Source organism: Oncorhynchus mykiss, chromosome 23 (genome assembly GCF_013265735.2).
Source record: "Oncorhynchus mykiss isolate Arlee chromosome 23, USDA_OmykA_1.1, whole genome shotgun sequence".
Taxonomy (NCBI): domain Eukaryota; kingdom Metazoa; phylum Chordata; class Actinopteri; order Salmoniformes; family Salmonidae; genus Oncorhynchus; species Oncorhynchus mykiss.
The window spans coordinates 39,959,079-39,980,328 of NC_048587.1; the positions used below are offsets into that span (position 1 = coordinate 39,959,079).

Sequence of the window (21,250 nt, forward strand, 5' to 3'; positions counted from 1 at the left end):
ACCGCTAGAGGTCCCACTAGAACTGGAATTGTATTTATTAATACAGACAAATAAGTAATGTACTGTGTGTGTGTGTGGCGCATTCGGTTACACTGAAATAATGTGGATACATAGATTTCTTTAATCCAGATTCTGCCCTCAACTAAATTTGGATTTATAATCCAGCTGTACCCCGATGCACAGACGTTGAACGTTGTGTGCAGAACATTTTGTGCATGTGAGGTGCGGATGTCCTTGTTTCGTTTCAATTTGCTGATAAAGTTGGGTTGATTGAAACGGCTGTCATGATGGCGGCTCCCATGTCGTGGAGGAAGCTTGTGTACTCACCGGTCCTCACCGGGGTTTTCACCCGAATATCAGACCGATTGTTCCGCACACGGGATCGGAGGAGAGGGTAATATACGACTGTTGTAGACATGGATAAAAAAAGACAGACACTTTTCCTTCGTCAGACGTAATGACAGAGCTCTCATGTCTTGCCAGCGACGTGTGCGTACTGCCTGTCTTTACGTGCACAGTGTTTCCTGATGTTTTTTTTTCGCAATGTCAATTTGATATCTTGCGTCAAATATTATTGAAACATTTTTTTATGTTGCATTCGTTGATCTGATTGTCATTACTGTTGTGTGCAAATAGTTTACATCTTACAACATAGCTACATGCTCAAGTCAAGGTTACATAATAAACGCACGAGCAAGTCAAGTTCAGCCAGTAGATATAAACTTTGCAAAATATTCTCTGTAGGCTAGATATGGCGCGATATGAGACTTCCTTTCCAGTTTCTTTAGCCCTTATCTGTGAATTCGCCTCTTCCTCCTTGTGTTGTCAAGTCTTTGCGTGTAGAGTAAGAGTGACTCAGATATGTCCTTATTCGAAGAATTTCTAAGGTCTCTTTGTGGTTTCCTGAAAACCTAAAGTAACAACGACTGTTAGATGTCTGTCCACAACCTCATATAGTATGTGTCAGTTTTACATCATCTTAAGTAGCTAATACCATAATGTCTCACAGACAGTCTGTCTGGCCTAGGCATAGCTGTGAGTACCAAGGTCAGGGTTGTAGACTGTCATGCAGGAGTGAGATCAACCCTGGGCGGTCAAAACGACTCCTCATCCAGCCTAGGGTTGCATCCCAAAGGGCACCAAATTCCCTATTTAGTGTACTACTTTTGACCAGGGCAAGTAGTGCATAGAGTGCGATTTGGGACATAACTGAGCTTTATCGTCATTCCTATAACCTGAGGTGGCTATCATGGCACCTAGACTAGCTAGGCTACATGTGACTCTTAATAATAATAATATGTGGTATTTATATAGTTTTCAAGGACCAATATAGCACGCTTATGGCCATAGACAGAACAGTTTTATCTCAATATTCATGGCACCCTAGAGGCTTGATTTGGCTACACACTAACACATCTCTCTCTATTCACTGCAGCTGAGCGACAGATGATGGAGGCACTTGCATGTCCAGTTGAAGTTGGAAGTGTACATACACTTCGGTTGGAGTCCATTAAAACTTGTTTTTAAACCACTCCACAAATGTCTTGTTAACAAACCATAGTTTTGGCAAGTCGGTTAGGACATCTACTTTGTGCATGGCATAATATTTTTTCCAACAACTGTTTATAGACATATTATTTCACTTATAATTCACTGTATCACAATTCCAGTGGGTCAGAAGTTTACATACACTAAAGTTGACTGTGCCTTTTAAACAGCTTGGAAAATTCTGGAAAATTATGTCAATTGCAGGTGTACCTGTGGATGTATTTCAAGGCCTACCTTCAAACTCAGTGCCTCTTTGCTTGGCATCATGGGAAAATCAAAAGAAATCAGCCAAGACTTCAGAAAAAATATAGTAGACCTCCACAAGTCTGGTTCATCCTTGGGAGCAATTTCCAAATGCCTGAAGGTACCACGTTTATCTGTACAAACAATAGAACGCAAGTATAAACACCAGGGAACCACGCAGCCGTCATAACGCACAGGAAGGAGACACGTTCTGTCTCCTAGAGATTAACGTACTTTGGTGTGAAAAGTGCTCATCAATCCTAGAACAACAGCAAAGGACCTTGTGAAGATGCTGGAGGGAACTGGTACAAAAGTATCTATATCCACAGTAAAAACCTGAATGGCCACTCAGCAAGGAAGAAGCCACTGCTCCAAAACCGCCATTAAAAAAGCCAGACGACGGTTTGCAACTGCACATGGGGACAAAGATTGTACTTTTTGGAGAAATGTCCTCTGGTCTGATGAAATAAAAATAGAACTGTTTGGCCATAATGACCATCGTTATGTTTGGAGGAAAAAGGGGGAGGCTTGCAAGCCGAAGAACACCATCCCAACCGTGAAGCACGGGGGTGGCAGCATCATGTTGTAGGGGTGTGTTACTGCAGGAGGGACTGGTGCACTACACAAAATAGATGGCTCATGAGGAAGAAGAAATGTTGTGGATATGTTGAAGCAACATCTCAAGACATCAGTCGGGAAGTTAAAGCTTGGTCGCAAATGGCTCTTCCAAATGAACAATGACCCCAAGCATACTTTCGAAGTTGTGGCAAAATGGCTTAAGGACAACAAAGTCCGGGTATTGGAGTGGCTGTCACAAAGCCCTGACCTCAATCCTGTAGAAATGTTGTGGACAGAACTGAAAAAGTGTGTGCGAGCAAGGAGGTCGACAAACCTGACTTGGTTACACCAGCTCTGTCAGGAGGAATGGGCCAAAATTCACCTAACTTATTGTAGGAAGCTTGTGGAAGGCTACCTGACACGTTTGACCCAAGTTAAACAATTTAAAGGCAATGCTACCAACTACTAATTGAGTGTATGTAAACTTCTGACCCACTGAGAATGTGATGAAAGAAATAAAAGCTGAAATCATTCTCTCTACTAAACTCAGCAAAAAAAGAAATGTCCCTTTTTCAGGACCCTGTCATTCAACGATAATTCGTAAAAATCCAAATAACTTCACAGATCTTCATTGTAAAGGGTTTAAACACTGTTTCCTATGCTTGTTCAATGAACCATAAACAATTAATTAACATGCACCTGTGGAACTGTCGTTAAGACACTAACAGCTTACAGACGGTAGGCAATTAGGTTATGAATACTTAGGACACCTAAGAGGCCTTTCTACTGACTCTGAAAAACACCAAAAGAAAGATGCCCAGGGTCCCTGCTCATCTGTGTGAATGTGCCTTCGGCATGCTGCAAGGAGGCATGAGGACTGCAGATGTGACCAGAGCAATAAATTGCAATGTCCCGTATTGTGAGACGCCTAAGACAGCGCTACAGGATGGACAGCTGATCGTCCTCGCAGTGGCAGACCACGTGTAACAACACCTTCACAGGATCGGTACATCCGAACATCACAACTGGGGGACAGGCACAGGATGGCAACAACAACAACTGCCTGAGTTACACCAGGAGCGCACAATCCCTCCATCAGTGCTCAGACTGTCCACAATAGGCTGAGAGAGGCTGGGCTGAGGGCTTGTAGGCCTGTTGTAAGGCAGGTCCTCACCAGACATCACCAGCAACAACGTCGCCTATGGGCACAAACCCACCGTCGCTAAGACAGGCAAAAAGTGCTCTTGACTTTTTTTTGTTTTGTCTCTCACCAGGGGTGATGATCGGATTTGCGTTCATTGTCGAAGGAATGGGCATTACACCGAGGCCTGTACTCTGGAGTGGGATGGAGGTGGATGGTCCGTCATGGTCTGGGGCGGTGCGTTACAGCATCATCGGACTGAGCTTGTTGTCATTGCAGGCAATCTCAATGCTGTGCGTTACAGGGAAGACACCCTCCTCCCTCATGTGGTACCCTTCCTGCAGGCTCATCCTGACATGACCCTCCAGCATGACAATGCCATTAGCCATACTGCTCGTTCTGTGCGTGATTTCCTGCAAGACAGGAATGTCAGTCTTCTGCCATGGCCAGTGACGAGCCCGGATCTCAATCCCATTGAGCACGTCTGGGACCTGTTGGATCGAAGGGTGAGGGCTAGGGCCAGAAATGTCGTCGCCCCCCCCCCCCCCCCCCAGAAATGTCCAGGAACTTGCAGGTACCTTGGTGGAAGAGTGGGGTAACATCTCACAGCAAGAACTGACAAATCTGGTGCAGTCCATGAGGAGGAGGTACACTGCAGTACTTAATGCAGCTGGTGGCCACACCTGATACTGACCCCCCCCCCCCCCCCTGTTCAGGGACACTTTATTCCATATATGTCTGTGGAACTTGTTCAGTTTATCTCAGTTGTTGAATCTTGTTATATTCGTACAGATGTTAACACATTAAGTTTGCTGAAAATAAATGCAGCTGACAGTGAGAGGACTTTTCTTTTTTTGCTGACTTTATTATTCTTACAAAGTGGCAATCCTAACTGACTAAAGACAGGGAATTTTTACTAGGATTAAGTGTCAGGAATTGTGAAACTGAGTTTAAATGTATTTGGCTATGGTGTATGTGAACTTCCGACTTCAACTGTGTTATTATTCATGGTCGTATTAATTTGGGCACACGTAGCAAAACGTTTAGAAGAGAAAAACAAAAATGAGCATTATTGTTCAAGTGGTCACTCCATGTTTTAGTCCGTTTTCTTCCTTTTGATGGGAATGAATGACACATTTGTCTGCCAATGCCCTCCTGACTGTGGGGTAAAGGAGGGAAGAGAGGAGGATTGTGTTGCCTGTTAGCAGTAATATGAAACTGTTTGGATGGAAGACACATGATCTAAATGAACCCCCGGGACAAACGCATACAATGGCAGCCACACGTACTCACAACTAAACTGGCTTTCTTCTAGCTGTCACCGGTGTACCCCTATTGCACTAACTTTTTTTTCTCATACATTTCCCCAGCACATATCTCAGCTCTCTAAGATCTTTCCTCATGATATTCCCACTGTTCTACGAAGAGTGAATCTAGTGTGTTCTCTCTATAGACACTGTACTTACACCCATCCAACCTTTGTCTAGTGGTAAAACAGGGGTCTAGTATTCTATACTTAGCCTATATGGATAGGACACCGAGTTGTTGGACCACCATAATAAAGATAGTACTTCATAAGGAACCCCCCCCCCCCCCCCCTCCCTTGCTTTTCCATAAAAGGATGTTTCAACCCGTAGGCTTTATTGGTTCAGAACAACAGTGGAGCCACATCTGTGTGACTCGACTGTTTTGGTGTTTATGTTGATTGTTTTGTCTCCTATGGGTTTGTGGGTTGAACCCACACTGTAATTTCCCCCCCTGCTATTGTTCCTGCCCAACTCTTGGCCTGCATCCCAAATGGAACTATATTCCCTTAATAGTGCACTACTTTTGACCATGACCCATAGGGTAAAGGGTGACACTGCGTAGGGTTGGGCAATATTACGATAGCATCAACAATGGTTGTCAGCTATTATTGATGTGACAGACTATGGTTAAGCCTATTTGAACTTGACTGGTGCAGCGCAGTAAAAAAAGTATTGCAGTACACAAGTGACATTCAACATAATTTGCCTATTCTTATTTGCTCTAGCTTATTTGAAGAGATACCTTTTAAATAGCCTACAGAATGCAAGAGTGGAATCTAGGCCAGACGGAATTCCACCAAAGGAATGTAAAATGTCCTGTCAGAAAAATTGATCTATCAGGTATTAGGCAATAGCCTAAACTTATTTTTATAATGGACACTAAATAGCTTGTTTACCTGTTTTTTTTTTTTAATTTTAAAGAAGCCTATATTCCCTTGTCTCTCCATTTGATAGGCTATGAATATGACGGAAGGCATCGTTTTTATGCATGGCTTTTTCCCGATCAAACAATGAATGTTTTACCTCAGGTATTTGAGTAGCCTAAAATCTTAAGGTAGCCAGAGGACTAATTTATAAGCAAACCATATCCATAGCTGGAAAAATCCCTCAATGCGAGTTTGAAAACCAAATTATCAATCTATCCTCCTAGGCCTATCATGAAAGACAAGTTAAAGTTATATTCTAGCCTATGAAGGTGTCCTAGTTGTTGTGGCTTTCAAAATGAACAAATAGCTTAAGCCTAGACTATTCTCAATCACAGCTTTATGAGGGATAGTACGAACAATATTATACATTTTTCTACAAAAAAAATGCAATTATTATCCGGTTCTGAAGACGGTAGACTGCTTCTATCCAGCCCATGATGTAGGCCTATAACCTAGCTCACTTCAGTAAGATGGCCCATTCCTCTTCACTGCTCCATCATGTGCGTGCGCACACACACCTGCTCTGCTTCTCCACCAGAAAGGAGTATTGGAGAAGATTTGCCATCGCCTGCAGTTAGCCTCTGCCAAGGCTTTCAACAATATCTTTCATCATGATTTGTCTAGTTGCGTTTGAATTCGCACTATAGCCCAACGGTCATTTTTAGCTGATTTTAAATATATATATATATATATATATATATATTTGGGGGAGTGGCCTCATAGGGCCGACATCATTGTATTGTTAGGTTCTAAATAATCAGATTAAAAACTCACGTATGACTAGTAAAGCTCGAACCAAGTTTATTCACCAACAGGGTGTCACAGCTGCATAAGACAAAGACTTACAGTTGAAGTCGGAAGTTTACATACACCTTTGCCAAATGCATTTAAACTCAGTTTTTCACAATTCCTGACATTTAATCCAAGTAAAAATGCCCTGTCTTATGTTAGTTAAGATCACCACTTTATTTTTAAGAATGTGAAATGTCAGAATAATAGAGTGATTTAATTCAGCTTTCATCACATTCCCAATGGGTCAGAAGTTTACATACACTAGATTAGTATTTGGTAGCATTGCCTTTAAATTGTTCAACTTAGGTCAAATGTTTCAGGTAGCCTTCCACAAGCTTCCCACAATAAGTTGGGTGAATTTTGGCCCATTCATCCTGACAGAGCTGCTGTAACTGAGTCAGGTTTGTTGGCCTCCTTGCTTACACACGCTTTTTCAGTTCTGCCAACACATTTTCTATAGGATTGAGGTCAGGGCTTTGATGGCCACTGCAATACCTTGACTGAGTTGTCCTTAAGCCATTTTGCCACAACTTTGGAAGTGTGCTTGGGGTCATTGTCCATTTGGAAGACCCATTTGCAACCAAGCTTTAACTTCCTGACTGATTTCTTGAGATGTTGCTTCAATATATACACAATTTTCCCTCCTCATGATGCCATCTATTTTGTGAAGTGCACCAGTCCCTCCTGCAGCAAAGCACCCCCACAACATGATGCTGCCACCCCCTGTGCTTCATGGTTGGGATGGTGTTCTTCGGCTTGCAAGACTCCCCCTTTTTCCTACAAACATAATGATGGTCATTATGGCCAAACAGTTCTATTTTTGTTTCATCAGACCTGGGGACATTTCTCCAAAAAGTACGATCTTTGTCCCCATGTGCAGTTGTTAACCGTAGTTTGGCTTTTTTATGGCGGTTTCAGAGCAGTGGCTTCTTCCTTGCTGAGTGGCCTTTCAGGTTATATCGATATAGGACTCGTTTTACTGTGGATAAAGATAATTTTGTACCGGTTTCCTCCAGCATCTTCACAAGGTCCTTTGCTGTTGTTCCGGGATTGATTTGCACTTTTCACACCAAAGTACGTTCATAGAGACAGAACGTGTCTCCTTATTGAGCGGTATGACGGCTGCGTGGTCCCATGGTGTTTATACTTGCTTACTATTGTTTGTACAGATGAACGTGGTACCTTCAGGCATTTGGAAATTGCTCCCAAGGATGAACCAGACTTGTGGAGGTCTACTATTTTTTTTCTTCTGAGGTCTTGGCTGATTTCTTTTGATTTCCCCATGATGTCAAGCAAAGAGGCACAGAGTTTGAAGGTAGGCCTTGAAATACATCCATAGGTACACCTCCAATTGACTCAAATTTTGTCAGTTAGCCTATCAGATGCTTCTAAAGCCATGACATCATTTTCTGGAATTTTCCAAGCTGTTTAAAGGCACAGTCATCTTAGTGTATGTGAACTTCTGACCCACTGGAATTGTGTTATAGTGAAATAATCTGTCTGTAAACAACAATAACATGTTCTGCTTTCCCCTCTCTCAGTGAGTTGATTTTAAGGATATTTCAAGTTTATAAGTCAGAACCCATCAGTATATCACAATGTTTTATGGGTACATCATCAATCATGATAGGACAAAGGTTGACATCGCCCAACCCTAGTATAGGGTGTCATTTGGGATGCACTTAGTGAATGCTGGGATGAGATCTTTCAGGAATTAAATATAGGGATATTACTACATGTGAAATGACCTCTGAGGGTCACAACCTTTACAGTAGATTGGGTCCTCCATCCTTTTATCTGTCAGTTGCGTTTTGAAGACAGTCACAGACCGAGCAACAACAGCCATACTGGTATGAATCAAAGCACCCTAGTGCCTGGTTGAGAATCACATGACGTGTATGTTACTGAACATTAGGCCTAGGGATGGGGTTAGACACGCGTACACACATCAGCAATATGACTGAGCCCTCTGTTGTAAAAGATTTCAGTAAGTGTGATAAGTCACAGTGATAATGGAGGTGGGGGGGTTGGATTTGTTTTTTAACAATGGGAGGCAATCACCACTCCAGCTATAGACTAATTTCTCTCGTTCTCTTTCCCTCCATGTCTCCCCACCCCCCTACCTCTCTCTCTTCCAGGTCATCCGTGTTGCTCTTAGCCCCTCTCCTAGCGGAGGCAGACCCCTCTCCCCTTCCTGTCGTCAGGTCCCCTGGGTCGGTTGAAGTTCAGGGCACCGATGGCCTCCGTGCCCGCTTCCGCTGGATGGCAGAACACGTGCCTGCCTTCAGGGTGCCCGGCACACACATCCACATCCTCACATCCCCTGACCAATTCTACCACACCATGAAGGTAAGGTGTGTGTGTGTGGTGGAAGCTTTCTCTAAATCATGTGATGTACTAAAAAAGAGGGTGTAATAAACAAAAAATGAGGAAAGGAAATAATTGATTGTTCCCTCCAACACAGTGTGCTCTTTATACCACAGTGGCGCTCAACCGTGTGTGTGTTTGTTTCTTTCCGTGGTTGACTTATTTGTTTGAATTGCGTACAGGATGTGTGAGTTTGATAATGCTTGAGTCACCGGCATCAACTCTTTCGGGCACAGCAACAAACAAAAAAAGCTGTTTATTTGGCTGTGTGGGAACATTAGGAAACAGTGCATGTGACTCACCTGATTGAGAAATAATGACTAGGCTGGAAGAATATCAGGTTCTGTGTGTTTGACGTCTGTGAATTTTATTTGGAGGGAGTTCAAGCCCCCTTATGAAGCACTCTAGTTTTTTTCCTGTAATGCTTGAATTTCCTGTAATGTATTGTTTTTTTCTGTTCAGGCCCGTATCAAGACTGCTAAGAGGCGGGTGGTGATGGCCTCCCTGTATCTGGGTACAGGGCCGCTGGAACAGGAGCTGGTAGACTGTATGCAGGAAGCTCTGGAGCGTTCACAGGAGGGTGACAACCCCGACCTGCAGGTCTCCATTCTACTTGACTACACGCGTGGCTCACGAGGTAGGAGTGTGTGCGAGGGAGAATGCCATATTACTCTTACAAAGTTGTCTGTCTGTAACCCTTCTCTCTGTCGGTCTAGGTAAGACTAACTCTAGGACCATGTTGCTGCCGTTGCTGAAGCAGTACAGCAGTCAGATGCGTGTATCTTTGTACCATACCCCTGACCTGAGAGGGCTGCTCCGGCTCCTGGTCCCACAGCGCTTCAACGAGACCATCGGGGTACAGCACATCAAAGCTTACCTGTTTGATGACGACCTCATCATCAGCGGGTACACGCTCACAAAAAACAGTTGTTTTTTTTCCCATACAGTAGCTGATGTTTTTTTGGCGTCTCTCGTTCAACCTTGTCTCTCTGTCCTTCACTCTCCGTCTCCTCCCTCCTTCCGCAGGGCCAACCTGAGTGACTCGTACTTCACCAACAGACAGGACCGCTACGTGCTCCTTGAGAACTGTGGGGAGGTGGCCGACTTCTTCTCTGATCTGGTGGGCGCCGTGGGTGACGTGTCGTTACAGCTACAGACCGACAACTCTGTGAGCATGATGTACGGCATGGTGCACCCCTACAGAGGTATAAAACGCACACATAACACAGAAGTAACACACACACACACACAGACCCTAAGTGCGTAACTCCTTGCTCAGTTCTGCCCGCACACTCTCATAATATAGTGTAATGTGGTGGTGTTGGAAAGGTTAATGGAATCAGATTGGCTGCAAATGTAGTCTGGTTCCAGTTCAGACACACGGTGAAATCGGCAAACTGGCATGTGTGTGAATGAGAGTGGGAGGCAGGCGAGAGAGCTGAATGACATGTCTGCAGAACTGGACCGCAGTTGGCACGGAGACCAGAAATAGAGCAGTGATGTCAGAGTTGCTGGTAAGCAATACGGAGTGGGAAGACACACACACTCTAATCATTAGTGAATGAAGTTCCCCAGCTGAAAGGGAGATTTAACTTTACAGTAAGAGCACGTCTTTAGAATGAACTCAAATGCTGAACTTACAGGTACCCTTCTCCCCTCCCTCACTCTCTGAGTCATGTCTGTGCGTGGCCCCAGCCGCCAGGCGTAGTCCAGATATTGACCCACAGCTGTCATGCCCAGAACTAAAGGACCTACTGTACTTTATGCACTCACCTGCTCTACTGTACACTGTGTGTGAAAGATGTTTAACGTTTACGCTGTATGGTTAAAGCTAGAATCCTTCATCGAAACAGTAATAAAGGGGTCACTCCTCATGTGTTTTGGTAAAAAGCTTAGGGATGGGCCTGGAGAAAGTTGACACCCTTAAATTCATAGACGACATCGCTATGGTTGCAAGGACTGACCATGATATTTTCACCATGTTTTTTGTTCAACTAAGGTCATGAGGCATTTATAAGTCATGTTCTTTATGAATTAATTGATGTGTGTGTATATATATCATTAATTTAGAAGTCCTAGAATGGATTCTAGCTTTAACCAGGTCGGTCTGTTTCCTCTTCTATTACATCACTGCATTCTTTTGTCATTAGGCAACAGGGATGATTTTTCGGCGTCTGCTCGGCAACACATCATGGAGGTGGTCAACACTGCTCACGTGCGGCAACACATCGCCGAATCAGAACGTTTAGTGCGGGAGAGCAAGGGGGAGGAAGGAGGGAAGGAGGATACTTGGGTTTTTCCTCTGGTTCAGATGAAACCTCTGGGAATACAGGTGGATGAGCAGGTCACGCAGGTGGGTACACAGACATGCACCTGGATACCACTACCCTCACCAACTAATATCGGACAAATTACTCCTATTGCACATGTTATCTTGGAATGTTTTTGTCTTTTTTGTTCATTTGTGACTTAAAAATGTAAATGTGGCCACTACATCTGAACTTCACCGATTTTCCTTGCAGCGTTTGCTGACTGATGCAGGTCCCGGTGTGACGGTGTTTCTAACGTCAGGGTATTTCAACCTGACCAGGGCCTACATGTCGCTGGTTCTCGGGCTGGGCGCCAACTACCGGATCCTCACCGCCTCCCCGGAGGTCAATGGGTTTTTCGGCGCCAAGGGCATTGCCGGAGAGATCCCAGCCGCCTACATCCACATTGCCAGACAGTTCTACAGCAAAGTGTGTCAGCTGGGACAGCAGGAGAGGGTTCACCTCCACGAGTACCACAGAGCACAATGGACCTTCCACGCCAAGGGTGGGTGACACGCACACAGTGCAGAGAAAGTAGACTACACACACAATATAACCCTTGGCCTGAGAGCCTAGATTGATTCTACTCCAATGTGATTAGTTCTGTTTGGCTGTGAGTTATGCCAGGTACTGATGTGATTGTTGTTGCTATGATGTGCCACGGTCAGACAGTGAGCTGCTGGGAAGCCGAGGGTGCGTCCCAATGGCACCCTATTTCCTATATAGCTCTATGGGCCCTGGTCAAAAGTAGTACACAATTTAGGGAATAGGGTGCCCTTAGGGACTTGCACAAAGTGTCTATTCCAGCCTAACAGACAGATTAGCTGGACCACGTTCTACTCTCTGGCTCTGCTGTTCTGTCCCTGTGGTAAGCTAGACATGTTGTGGGAGTGCTTGTCAAGTCGTTCACCCTTAGCCCTGGGCCAAAGAAACACACACAGTCATTTCTGGGTTTGATGGACTTCGGGGGTTTCTGTGCTTTAGTGTGTTCTTTATATTTGTGGGCATGGCAAACAGGAACCAAAATCCCCATTTGAAACAGCTTATAAACAATGCTCTGACAAATGATATCTAAACTACTGCCAACATGCACTTCTCTTTTGCTGATACTTATAGAATAAAAAGGCAATGTGTCCAAAATAAATAATATTCGACTTAACTGAAATGTTTGTGATGCATTAGTAGCTAGGTAAGTTGTTTTTTATTCTTCAAAAGACCTGTCTTTGAAAAATTGTAGGGGAGAGGGAGAGCGGGAAATGAACACACACAGTGAAGAGAAGTCCCTTTTATTAGATGAAGCAGGGCGGGCCGGCGGTTTCCCGTAAGCACAGCAAGCACTGCAGGAGCGAGAACAGTGGGGGAGAACACACACAGCACCCAGCTGGGAGAGAATCAATGACCATTAGAGTAGAGCAGACCCTGACCCTCAGCTGCAGAACAAATCACTGATGTGGGGAAACTACTCCCCTCTTTCCTTCCTCCACCAATATCTCTCTCTCTCTCTCGTGTGTGTGTGTGTGCACGCAGGGTTGTGGTACTACCTACGGGGGCAAGTGCGGCCATGCCTGACACTGATTGGGTCTCCTAACTTTGGCTATCGCTCTGTGCACCGGGACCTGGAGGCCCAGATCGCCATAGTAACAGAGAACCAGGTACTACAGGCCCAGCTGCAGGAGGTAGGCCGTTCAAACTGAGAACTTTATTTAAACGGACTTGATGGCTCGATACTGTGGCTCTGCTTTATACAGCTCTCAACGAAAGGCCTGTCTACAAAATTAAACTGGTCTGATAGTTCCTGGTATAATAAGCTATGCTGAGCTGGCATATGCAATGCAGACTGAGATCGAGCTTGGAGGGAAACTTGTTCAGCAACTTGTGCTTAATGCCTGTATGTGAGACAGTGGGAGCTGATGTATGACTATACTATGGCCTTCAATTTGAATGTGCTGGGTTTACCTGCCACTCCCCTTCATACACACATTATTTATTTATCTTTCTGCTTCTCTACATCTCGATCGCTGTCTCTCTATCACCCACACAGGAGCAGGAGATGTTGTACCAGAGGTCTACAGAGGTGTCCAGCTCTACGTTCCAGCAGCCAGACCGCCATGTGAAACTGTGGGTCAAACTGCTTACTCCCCTCATCAAGAACTTCTTCTGAGAGACACCGCCTAACACAGGTAACACACGCAGACAAGAGCGCACAGGCACACAGTGTACTAACCACACAGTGAACACTCCCACTGAATGATCATCTCTTAGTCACGCACAGAAGTAGACGCTGTCTAGAATGGCAGAATGTCCTCAGTTACTGCTTTGTGTACCAGCCCTCAACCCAAACTCCAATCCTAGCTTCCAATCTAGCCCTGCCCTAAGCCACATCAACCTCAGAAACTAAACCGAGCTACCCCTGCTTGAATCCTACCCCCACTGCCCATACCACACAGACCTTTATCCATTGTACATCTAGAGCACACTCCCTCCTCAATGTCCCGGCTCTGAGAAACTCTCTGGCCTCTGATCCCTCCGCTGAGTGCATCAACATTCTGCAGTTAGCATCTGGACCCATTCAGCTGTGCGAGAGTGAGTGAGAAAGGAATGTGGCAGCGTGTTTCCCTCCTCCCACTAGTTAAATCCCCTCTCATTGTGGTGATGATTTGACAAATGGCGTATGCAGTGTACGAGAGAGTGGGGTCAGAGGGAGGATAAGAGGGTGGCCTGATTTGTGTAGATTTGCCTTATGTCACAGCCACATGGCTTTGAGCAAAAAAATTGACTGTCAGGATTTACATGGACTTGACATGGAAAGAGTCATTGTGGGAGGTTTTGGAAACTAAGGTAAGGAACACATTTTTCATTCACAAACTTCTTTACTGGGAAGTTATTCTGAATATGCATTTCATATTATCCCGGTGAAGGACTATATATTCTCATGTGTTTTTTTAGCTGTAGCCTACATTGATTTATTTTAAGTTATATTTCAATATTGTGATATCTGGTCTACTGCTACATTGGTATCTTAAATTACACTTAACAAAAATATAAACGTGAAATTGTTGGTCCTATGTTTCATTAGCTGAAATAAAAGATCCCAGGAATGTTCCATATGCACATATGTACAGGCCACTTAAAGCCATTCCAGCCCAGGACCTCCACATCCGGCTTCTTCACCTGCAGAATTGTCTGAGACCAGCTGATGAAACTGTGGGTTTGCACAACCGAAGAATTTCTGCACAAACTGTCAGATGTCTCAGGGAAGCTCATCTGCATACTCGTCATCCTCACCAGGGTCTTGAACTGACTGCAGTTTGGCATTTTGTTACTTTACAGCCTTATTCTAAGATTAAACATCTATCTACACACAATACCCCATAATGACAAAGTGAAAACCGTATTTTTACAAATGTATTAAAAATAAAAAACAAATCACATTTACTTAAGAATTCAGACCCTTTGCTATGAGACTCAAAATTGAGCTCCGGTGCATCGTGTTTCCATTGATCATCCTTGATGTCTCTACAACTTGATTGAACATGTTTTGGAAAGGTGCGTGCGTGCGTGCGTGCGTATGTATGTACATACTGTTTACATACTCATCTCATATGTATATACTGTACTCGATACCATCTACTGCATCTTGCCTATGCCGTTCTGTACCATCACTCATTCATATATCTGTATGTACATATTCTTTATCCCTTTACACTTGTGTGTATAAGGTAGTAGTTTTGGAATTGTTAGTTAGATTACTCGTTGGTTATTACTGCATTGTCGGAACTAGAAGCACAAGCATTTCGCTACACTCACATTAACATCTGCTAACCATGTGTATGTGACAAATAAAATTTGATTTTATGTATGTATGCACGCACACGCACGCGCGGTCCCACAGTTGACATTGCATGTCTGAGCGAAAACCAAGCCATAAGGTCGAAGAAATTGTACTTAGCTCCGAGACAGGATTGTGTGAAGGTACAGATCTGGGGAAGGGTACCAAAACATTTCTGCAGCATTGAAAGTCACCAAGAACAGTGGCCTCCATTATTCTTAAATGGAAGAAGTTTGGAACCACCAAGACTTTTCCTAGAGCTTGCCTCCCAGCCAAACTGAGCAATTGGGGGAAACGGGCCTTGGTCAGGTAGGTGACCAAAAACATGATCGTCACTCTGTCAGTACTCCAGAGTTCCTCTGTGGAGATGGTTGTCCTTCTGGAAGATTCTCCCATCTCTGCAGCACGCCACCAATCAGGCCTTTATGGTCGTGGCCAGACGGAAGCTATTCCTCAGCAAAAGGCACATGACTGCCAGCTTGGAGTTTGCCAAAAGGTACCTAAAGGACTCTCAGACCATGAGAAACAAGGTTCTCTGGTCTGATGAAGCCAAGATTGAACTCTTTGGCCTGAATGCCAAGCTTCACGTCTGGAGGAAACCTGGCATCATCCTGACAATGAAGCATGGTGGTGGCAGCATGCTGTGGGTGGTGTTTTTCAGCGGCAGGGACTGGGAGACTAGTCCGGATCGAGGGAAAGATGAATGGACAGATCTTTTGATTAAAAACCTGCTCCAGAGCACTCCTCAGACTGGGGTGAAGGTTCACCTTCCAAAAGGACAACGACACCCAGCCATAGCCCGGACTTGAACCCAATCGAACATCCTCAGACCTGAAAATGGCTGTGCAGCGAGGCTCCACATCCAACCTGACAGACCCTGAGAGGATCTGCAGAAAAGAATGGGACAAACTTCCCAAATACAGGTGTGCCAAGCTTGTAGCATTATATCCAAGAAGACTCGAGGCTGTAGTTGCTGCCAAAGGTGCTTCATCAAAGTATTGAGTAAAGATCCTGTATACATATGTAAATGTGATATTCCTGAATTTTATTGTTACTGTAGTACATTTGCAAAAATGTTTCTGTTTTTGCTGTGTCTGGGGTATTGTGTGTAGATTGGGGTGGGGGGGCTATTTAATTCCTTTTAGAATAAGGCTGTAACGTAACAAAATGTGGGGAAAAGTGAAGGGGTCTGAATAGTTTCCGAATGCACTGTATGCATATGGCAGGTGTTCTGTATGCATTGCCCAGTGTCTGTGACATCAAAATATTGATGTCTTCAAATAATACATTCGGACTTGACTATTGCAGTGGGGCTTACACAAGTATGTGGGCAAACTATAGGCTATGGGTCAGTTTCAAGATGGAGCCAATTGAGATGGCCACCCTGTTTTCCTAAGCAACATTTTTTTATTATTATTATTATATATTATTTTTGTATTGGTTATTTCTCACATTATTAGCCCAAAACATTTTTGCGATATCAGAGCGGCGGTAACTCAACCAGATACAAGCATTTCGCTACATCTGCTGAATATGTGAATGCGACCAATTAAAATAGTATTTTATGCAAATGGTGGGTGTTCTGCAGTGATGTCTACAATGCTTTGAATTAATCCCCACCTTGTAGCTCGCTGTCAATTTCACCACCATAGATAGTCCTCTACTTGGCTGTTTACGCTGTCTGCTGTTCTGCTACGTGTGTGTTTGTCACGTCTCCTCATGAGCCACCTGGATAACAGCGCCCGTTTTGCACTCACTATGTGACCCGGGACCTCCAGATGTACAAATTAGCACTGATCGTATCGTTTTGACATCACAATATTTTTGCATTACTGACTGTACTTGCACCAAAACGCCAGTATTTTTCCTTCATAGCTTGTTTCCCACCTTTGTTAATTGGTGCCAATTTTGTATACAGCACTTAAAAAAAAAAAAAATTGTTTTCTTAACTGATCGAAACTTTAGTTTTCTCATGGCTCTCTCCTGTCCAGCTGCAGCGGACATATGGTTTGGAACATCGCATCGCAGTAAAATCACAGTATGGGCTTGCAATGCATATAAAATCATGACAATCGCGATACATATCGTGTCGGCACAAGTATTGTGAGGTCCCTGGCAATCCCAACCCCACTGTGGTATCTGGTAACAGTGTCTTTAGGAAGTATTCATTACCCTAGACTTATTCCACTTTTTTGTGTTACAGATGGAATTCAAAAATTGAATAAATCATTTGTTTCCGGTCTTGCCATAGATTTTCAAGTAGATTTAAGTCAACTAACTCAGCCACTCGCTGTCGTGTAAGCAACTCCAATGTAGATTTGGCCTTGTTTTAGGTTATTGTCCTGCATAAAGGTATTGTATTGGATTTGCTGCAAACATGTCTGTTTGTCCTGAATATTAAGTGTTAATTGCTTTGCCACATTTTTTAGAGTCTTACTTTAGTGCCTTGTTGCAAACAGGATGAATATTTTGGAATATTTTTATTCTGTACAGGCTTCCTTCATTTCACTCTGTCAATTAGGTTAGTATTGTGAAGTAACTACGTTTTTTGATCTATCGTCAGTTTTATCACAGCCATTAAACTCTGTTTTTAAAGTCACCATTGGCTTCATGGTGAAATCCCTGAACGGTTTCTCCAAAGTGTAATTAATAACTTCACCATGCTCAAAGGGATATTCGAAGTCTTCTTTTTTTACCCATTTACCAATGGTTGCCCTTTGCGAGGCATTCAAATCAAATCAAATCAAATTTATTTATATAGCCCTTCGTACATCAGCTGATATCTCAAAGTGCTGTACAGAAACCTAGCCTAAAACCCCAAACAGCAAGCAATGCAGGTGTAGAAGCACGGTGGCTAGGAAAAACTCCCTAAAAAGGCCAAAACCTAGGAAGAAACCTAGAGAGGAACCAGGCTATGTGGGGTGGCCAGTCCTCTTCTGGTTGTGCCGGGTGGAGATTATAACAGAACATGGCCAAGATGTTCAAATGTTCATAATTGACCAGCATGGTCGAATAATAATAAGGCAGAACAGTTGAAACTGGAGCAACAGCACGGTCAGGTGGACTGGGGACAGCAAGGAGTCATCATGTCAGGTAGTCCTGGGGCATGGTCCTAGGGCTCAGGTCAGTTGAAACTGGAGCATTGGAAAATCTCCCTGGTTGTTTGAAGCTGTGTTCAAAATGCCCTGCTCGACTGAGGGACCTTACAATTAGCTGAATGTGTGGGATACAGAGATGAGATAGTAATTCAAAAATCCTGTTGAACACGTATTGCACACACAAGTTCCGTGAACTCACTGTGACTTGTTAAGCAAATGTTTACTCCTGAACTTATTTAGGCTTGACATAACAAAGGGGTTGAAAACTTATTGACTCAAGACATTTCAGCTTTTCATTGTTAATTAATTTGTAAAACGACAAACAATAATTATAATTCGATATTAGGGGAGGGGGGGGGGTGTAGACCAGTGACAAAAAAATAATCAATTTTAAATTCAGTATGTAACACAACATAATGTGGAAAAAGTCCAGGTGTGAACTTTCTGAAGGCACTGTAAGTCTGTGGTTGAAGTATTTAACTGCTATCTGGTGATCTGGCAGAGGAAAAAACAAGCCTCGCTCTAACAATAGCTGAGGCGTTAAAGATAGAACTCCTGAAGATAAGAAAATCTATTGTTACACTGTGCTAACAGTAGGCTGGAAGCTCGCCAATAAACAAACCTCACTTTCCCATTCAAAGGGTTATCACTGAGGTGTGTGTGCTAGCCATAATGTTACAGGTTGCCCTCTGAGCTTCCTAAATCAACATCAAATCACATTTTATTTGTCACATACACATGGTTAGCAGATGTTAATGCGAGTGTAGCGAAATGCTTGTGCTTCTACTTCCGACAATGCAGTAATAACCAACAAGTAATCTAACCTAAGAATTCCACAACTACTACCTTATACACACAAGTGTAAAGGGATAAAGAATATGTACATAAATATATATGAATGAGTGATGGTACAGAACGACATAGGCAAGTAGATGCAGTAGATTATATAGAGTACAGTATATACATATGAGATGAGTAATGTAGGGTATGTAAACATTATTAAGTGGCATTGTTTAAAGTGGCTAGTGATACATTTTTTACATCAATTTCCATTATTAAAGTGAGCTGGAGTTGAGTCAGTATGTTGGCAGCAGCCACTCAATGTTAGTGGTGGCTGTTTAACAGTCTGATGGCCTTGAGATAGAAGCTGTTTTTCAGTCTCTCGGTCCCTGCTTTGATGCACCAGTACTGACCTCGCCTTCTGGATGATCGCAGGGTGAACAGGCAGTGGCTCGGGTGGTTGTTGTCCTTGATGATCTTTATGGCCTTCCTGTGACATCGGGTGATGTAGGTGTCCTGGAGGGCAGGTAGTTTGCCCCCGGTGATGCGTTGTGCAGACCTCACTACCCTCTGGAGAGCCTTACGGTTGTGGGCGGAGCAGTTGCCGTACCAGGCGGGGATACAGCCCGACAGGATGCTCTCGATTGTGCATCTGTAGAAGTTTGTGAATGCTTTTGGTGACAAGCCAAATTTCTTCAGCCTCCTGAGGTTGAAGAGACGCTGCTGCGCCTTCTTCACAACGCTGTCTGTGTTGGTGGACCATTTTCAGTTTGTCCGTGATGTGTTCGCTGAGGAACTTAACTTACTACCCTCTCCACTACTGTCCCGTCGATGTGGATAGGGGGGTGCTCCCTCTGCTGTTTCCCTAAGTCCACAATAATCTCCTTTTGTTTTGTTGACGTTGAGTGTAAGGTTATTTTCCTGACACCACACTTCGAGGGCCCTCACCTCCTCCCTGTAGGCCGTCTCGTCGTTGTTGGTAATCAAGCCTACCACTGTAGTGTCGTCCGCAAACTTGATGATTGAGTAGGAACCGTGGGACCGTGAATAAGATGTACTGTGACACATCCTTCTCCCACACACATCGACTTACCTCACTGTAATCAGCATCACATCCCTCCAATAGACATGGATGACAAGGGTTTTTTAATGTTTTTTTTAGAAACATTGTTTTTGTTATTTTAAAGTATTTCAGATAAAAGTACTTTAGTCATTTTTTTTCTTTTTTTTTCTCTCTCTCAGGAAGCAGACTGCGGCCAATACCCACTTGGCAGGCTTCTCCTTGGTCTTGAGGTTGAAGGTCCAGATGGTGGGGCCCCTCATACAGGTCTTGTTGATGGGACACTCCTCGTACACATTCTTGGTCTCCTGATGTTTTGACCGGTACCGCCTTGATGAAGATCGGCATGTTGGGTGTCAGCTCCTTCAGACGAGCATCCACTATCATCCCCGTCTGGGTGTCCCAGCGCGCCCCTGCACACACACTACCACACACACACACACTGTATAAAGGGTTGAACTCTAAACATAGAAACATTTGTCATCACTCCATCCCCTGTGACATCGCCACATTGTGTGTGTGTGTGTATCTACAGTGCTGTACAAACAGATCCCTTAGTTTACCAATGCCTGAGATATAGTACTGAGTTTTTACTACTATGTGTTTTAATTGAACTATAAACATTCGCTACATATAGACCAACAGGAGGAACTGTAGCACAGGATGTTTTGTACATTCAATAAACTCATTAGTTCTGTATTGACAGAGTGGAATCTGGTACATGAGTCTGTGCCTGTGACTGTAAATAGCCAGGTGTGTCTGAAATTGAATACACAAGTGTGTGTGTGGAGTGTTGCGATCCCTGGAGGAGCCTTAAAGTGAAAATCCACTTAAATATATTTTTCTTCATGATGTGGCTGGTGACACTTTGCTTCTTGAAATCTTGACTGCTCACATGCAAAACATTTTGGGACCATATCAACAGTGGAGTAATGAAAAAATACCTAAAGATAGTTTTTAAGTGGATTTTCCCTTGAAGGACAATTGAGAGGCGAACTGAAGTTTTAGTGTTTACTACTCTAACCAGCTCATACACTGAGTCACCCCATAAACTGAACTGGACCATGTGTGGGTGTATGACTATCTTTGTAACCTAAAAGTGAATGTGTTTTGAGCTGTGGCGGCCCATCGGAAAAAGGGGAGGACCATCCTCTGAATTTCATAAATTGTAAAACATTGCATTTTTTTATCTTTTTAGGTAACTATACTAATATATTCATGCCACCAAATATTTGATTAAAACACACTGTTTTGCAATGGTCTACAGTAGCCTCAACAGCACTCTGTAGAGT

The 21,250-nt window shown here is 43.7% G+C and overlaps 1 protein-coding gene across 3 annotated transcripts; it reads left to right on the forward strand.

Annotated features, from left to right (window-relative positions):
- The first annotated feature begins 86 nt into the window (after positions 1 to 86).
- LOC110502741 (CDP-diacylglycerol--glycerol-3-phosphate 3-phosphatidyltransferase, mitochondrial) lies at positions 87 to 20,676 on the forward strand. Of its 3 annotated transcripts, none has more exons than XM_021580998.2 (10): positions 87 to 394; positions 8,654 to 8,864; positions 9,345 to 9,519; positions 9,599 to 9,788; positions 9,909 to 10,087; positions 11,033 to 11,235; positions 11,405 to 11,696; positions 12,719 to 12,843; positions 13,233 to 13,371; positions 20,141 to 20,676. In XM_021580998.2, exons 1-9 carry the CDS (start codon positions 285 to 287, stop codon positions 13,350 to 13,352), a joined length of 1,605 nt encoding a protein of 534 aa, XP_021436673.2. In that variant the 5' UTR covers positions 87 to 284; the 3' UTR covers positions 13,353 to 13,371; positions 20,141 to 20,676. The 3 variants fall into 3 exon arrangements, with proteins under 3 accessions (XP_021436673.2, XP_021436672.2, XP_021436671.2); XM_021580997.2 differs by lacking the exon at positions 20,141 to 20,676 and adding an exon at positions 14,314 to 14,407 and having other exon boundaries at positions 88 to 394; positions 12,719 to 12,867; XM_021580996.2 differs by having other exon boundaries at positions 89 to 394; positions 12,719 to 12,867.
- Positions 20,677 to 21,250: the final 574 nt, after the last annotated feature.